This window comes from Eurypyga helias, unplaced genomic scaffold (genome assembly GCF_000690775.1).
Source record: "Eurypyga helias isolate BGI_N326 unplaced genomic scaffold, ASM69077v1 scaffold31243, whole genome shotgun sequence".
NCBI lineage: Eukaryota > Metazoa > Chordata > Aves > Eurypygiformes > Eurypygidae > Eurypyga > Eurypyga helias.
This window is the reverse complement of record NW_010239757.1, coordinates 2,304-5,898: the sequence shown is the minus strand read 5'-3', so window position 1 is coordinate 5,898 and position 3,595 is coordinate 2,304. Positions and strand designations below refer to the sequence as shown.

The 3,595-nt window shown below is 40.8% G+C and overlaps 1 protein-coding gene across 1 annotated transcript in view; it reads left to right on the top strand.

The window, feature by feature from the left end:
• Nucleotides 1–117: 117 nt before the first annotated feature.
• GPLD1 (glycosylphosphatidylinositol specific phospholipase D1) overlaps nt 118–3,595 on the top strand; it is a gene marked incomplete at its 3' end in the record, with an annotated part of 5,519 nt that continues 2,041 nt past the window's right edge. The window contains 4 exon segments of the mRNA XM_010148267.1: nt 118–300; nt 1,324–1,434; nt 2,091–2,165; nt 2,572–2,728. Of these exon segments, the coding sequence (XP_010146569.1) occupies nt 118–300; nt 1,324–1,434; nt 2,091–2,165; nt 2,572–2,728 (526 nt within the window).

Genomic DNA, 3,595 nt, shown 5'->3' with positions numbered 1-3,595 from the left:
GGAAAGACAGGTCTTGGTTTCCCTGAAAGAACTACATGTATTTATTTTCTGCTAATGTTGTGGAGTAGTCTGACAGCTAATACCATGATTTTGTTAACACCCTTGCTGTACAGGGCAATGATCTCAGCTGACCTAAACCAGGATGGATATGATGATCTAGTGGTTGGAGCACCAGGGTACAGCACACTGGGCCGTGTTCAGATAGGACGGGTATATGTGGTCCATGGCAACCAGTCAGGTTTGCCACCAGAGGACATGGATTTAGATGGGAAAGCTGACCAAGTACTACAGGGTCATCAGGTGAGAGGTCAAGTCAGACATTTGTCACTTAACTTTTTTTTTCCTGAAAATGTGGTAAATATTGACTGAGCAACAGTATCATTAATACGTATGAGGATTATTCCTGAAATGCCCCTCTCAATAAAAGGATGTCATATGCATTTCAAAAAAATAACCAATACATAAGTCAGGTACAGTTAAAGCAATGGTGATCTATAGGTTCACTTTAATTACTGTGCCAGATAAATGCATATTAGAACATAATTTGCCCTTGAATAAAACTGAGGTAGTGTCTTTGTAAGTCACAGTATGGCTCATTCGGGTCCCTGCATTTAAAAGAATTTTGTGATTTTCCCTTCATTTTTCATCTGAAATTAATTCAATATAAGTTTCAATGCCTTTGAAGCTACATTTTTTCATTGATGGATAACTTATCACAAATCCATTGTTTGTCTTTACTAAGAGTACGTGTTATTTTTAAAAAAGAGCAAACTATGATTTGACATGATGGTGACTGACTTGCAACTGAGAAACAGGATCTTTTTGAGTAATGAAGATGATCCTCTGTAGCAAATATCTTTATTCACAAAGAAGAGAATAGAGAGAGATGAGATACGTTTCCTTTTAATCTGTTTCTGTGGCTACAAACTGTGGAGTAAAAGGTGCTGTCTTCTTACAGAGTGTTTTAGTGGTTCACAGCTGTAATACTGTTAACATGAAAGTTCATAAACTTAACATCGATGGTGCACTAGGGTCAGAAGAGGTAATAGCAAAGCAGCACCATATTGTGTTCAGTTATCTTATATTTTAACACCTCCTCATCCTCAAACAAACAGTTGACTCTGGGTTAGTGTTATTAGTATGGCAGTTATTACTTAGGAGAACAGTGATGCTAAGAAAATCTTAAGAATTATTGAGAGAGATTTTTGGCATCTCTGTTTCCAGTTCTTCCCTGTGTTGTGATTGCAAATGTGCATTAGGTTTTGACGAGTTTGTCTTGAAAACATCTGATATTTTCATAACAGCAATCACTCTTTTTTTTAGCCTTCAGGAAGACTTGGTTCTGCCTTGGCAGTCTTGGACTTCAGTGAGGATGGAGTACTAGATCTGGCAATTGGAGCACCTTCTGTGGGATCTCTCTTTCTTACTTACAAAGTAAGCCACACATACAAGTTTTCTGTTTTGGTTTTTTTTTCCCCCCTCCAAACAGAACATTTTTATTGATACATATTGTTTTAAGCAGTGTAGTAACAGAATATCTTTTGTTGCTCAAGGTGACACTGTCATTTAAACACAAAGGTTTGTAACTTTCGTGGGTACTTTGACTAGAATAATGAGAGTTATCTGTATTTCTCTTTCAGTGGTCTTTTTACACATTAGAAATCCAGAACAGATTGCAGCTTTGCAGAACTGATGGGCTGGAAATGTAAAGAGCCATCCATTAAACAGAAGTTTTTATTTAGGAACAGAGAGTCTGGAACAGAATCATTGGTCAATGAGCCTTGTCAAATGCTGTCACAGGCCAGCAGATATCTAAAATGTGATGTGCACACAGACACTTAGTAAAATAATAAGTTACAGAGGCTTAATGACTTTTCACCTACCAGATGAGCCCATGTAATGATCCCTCAGTATTCTTGGCCTACATGAACCGCGAGGCAAAATGAACCAGAGAAGGCTCTGTAGGAAAATTGCAATTGTATTAATAGCTCTTGCAGAATTGATTCACTCCCTGTGCTTTGTCTTGCATTTCATACTTGATACTGACATGCAGGTGCTGTCATAATATATTTGCTTTTCCTGCTCTTTAGGGTGCTGTGTATGTCTATTTTGGTACTGAGGGAAGAGGCTTGGCATCTCAACCAAATGTTACCATAACTTGTCAGGTATATTGATCAGGCTAACATGGGGCTACACAAGCAGAGGGGTGCGATAAAGGGGAAAGGGGCTTGTGGGCTTAGAAAAAGAATGTTAAAATCAAACGTCTGATTGCAAGGGGGGATCCCCGATGGGGATGGTACAAGCAGGTACTTGCCTAGATTGGTTATAGGTGGGAAAGACATTTGTACTCCAATGCAGGGGAGGCAGCAGGGTGAACAGAAAGAAGCAAAGCCCTCAGAAAACAAATGAACAAACAAACAAACAAAAAACAACAACAAAGAAAACAAAATTGAAGTCAGGGAGTGGGAGGCTAATTTGATCAGAAGCAAATTTAGCTCTTTAGAAGAAAGTTGCTCTGTTTTATAGGTGTTTTCAGTTCCATTTCAGGCTTAAACTAATTGCTTATTGCAGTATTCCTACTGTAATCTTGGCTGGTCCCTCCTAGCAGCTGATGTGGACAGGAATGGAAAAACTGATCTGGTTGTGGGCTCGCCATATGCACCTGGTGGTGGGCAGCAGAGAGGATTTGTGGTTGCATTTTACTCTTATTTCAACAGGAGTGACCAAGGTAATATTTATTGACTAAATTAATCCTCCCATATTTTATGTGACTGTTCATTTGTTCCAAATTAATCATAGGATAATTCAGGTTTGAAGGCATCTCAGGAGGCAGACTGAGACTCCAATACGGAGACAGCTATGAAGTCAGACCAGATTGCTCAGGGCTTTATCCAGTCAGGTCTTAAAAACCTCCAATGGACAGATTGCACAGCCACTCTGGGCAGCTTTTCCACTTTAGTATGAACCTCTCATTTTAGTTTATACTCATGTCTGTTGTTCTTCCACCTCCATGCATAGTGAAGTACCCTAGTATGCTGGGAAGAGCTTGGCTGTATCTCCTTGTTAACCTCCTCACAGGTACTGGCAGGATGCTGTTAGGGCCACTAGAAACCTCCTCTTCTCTAGGCTGAGTAAGTCCTGGTCCCTCAGTCTCTGCTCACGGTGCTACTGTTCCAGCCCACAACTATCTTGAGGATCCTCTACTAAATTTGCTCCATTTTATCAACATCTTCCCTGTTTTGTGGGGTCCAAAACCGAACAGTGTATTATAGATGTGGTCTAGGGAGGAGTAAAGGGGTAATAATCAGTTCTCTCAATCTCTTTGATGTGCTCCTGCTTATATATCCTGGGGTGCTGTTGACCATGTCTACTGTCAGAGCCTCACACTCAGCTCTCTGCCCACCAGGATCTCCAGAACCTTTTCCACATCTGCTTCCCAGCCAGTCTGTCCCCAGCCTGTATCACTTCAAGTGCATTTCCTCTTCCAGGGGCAGGGCTTTGCATTTGTCCTCACTGAATTTTGTGAGGTTCCTGTCAGCCTGTTCCTTCAGCCTGTCTGGGTCCCTCTGAATGGTAGCACTGCCCTCAAGTGATA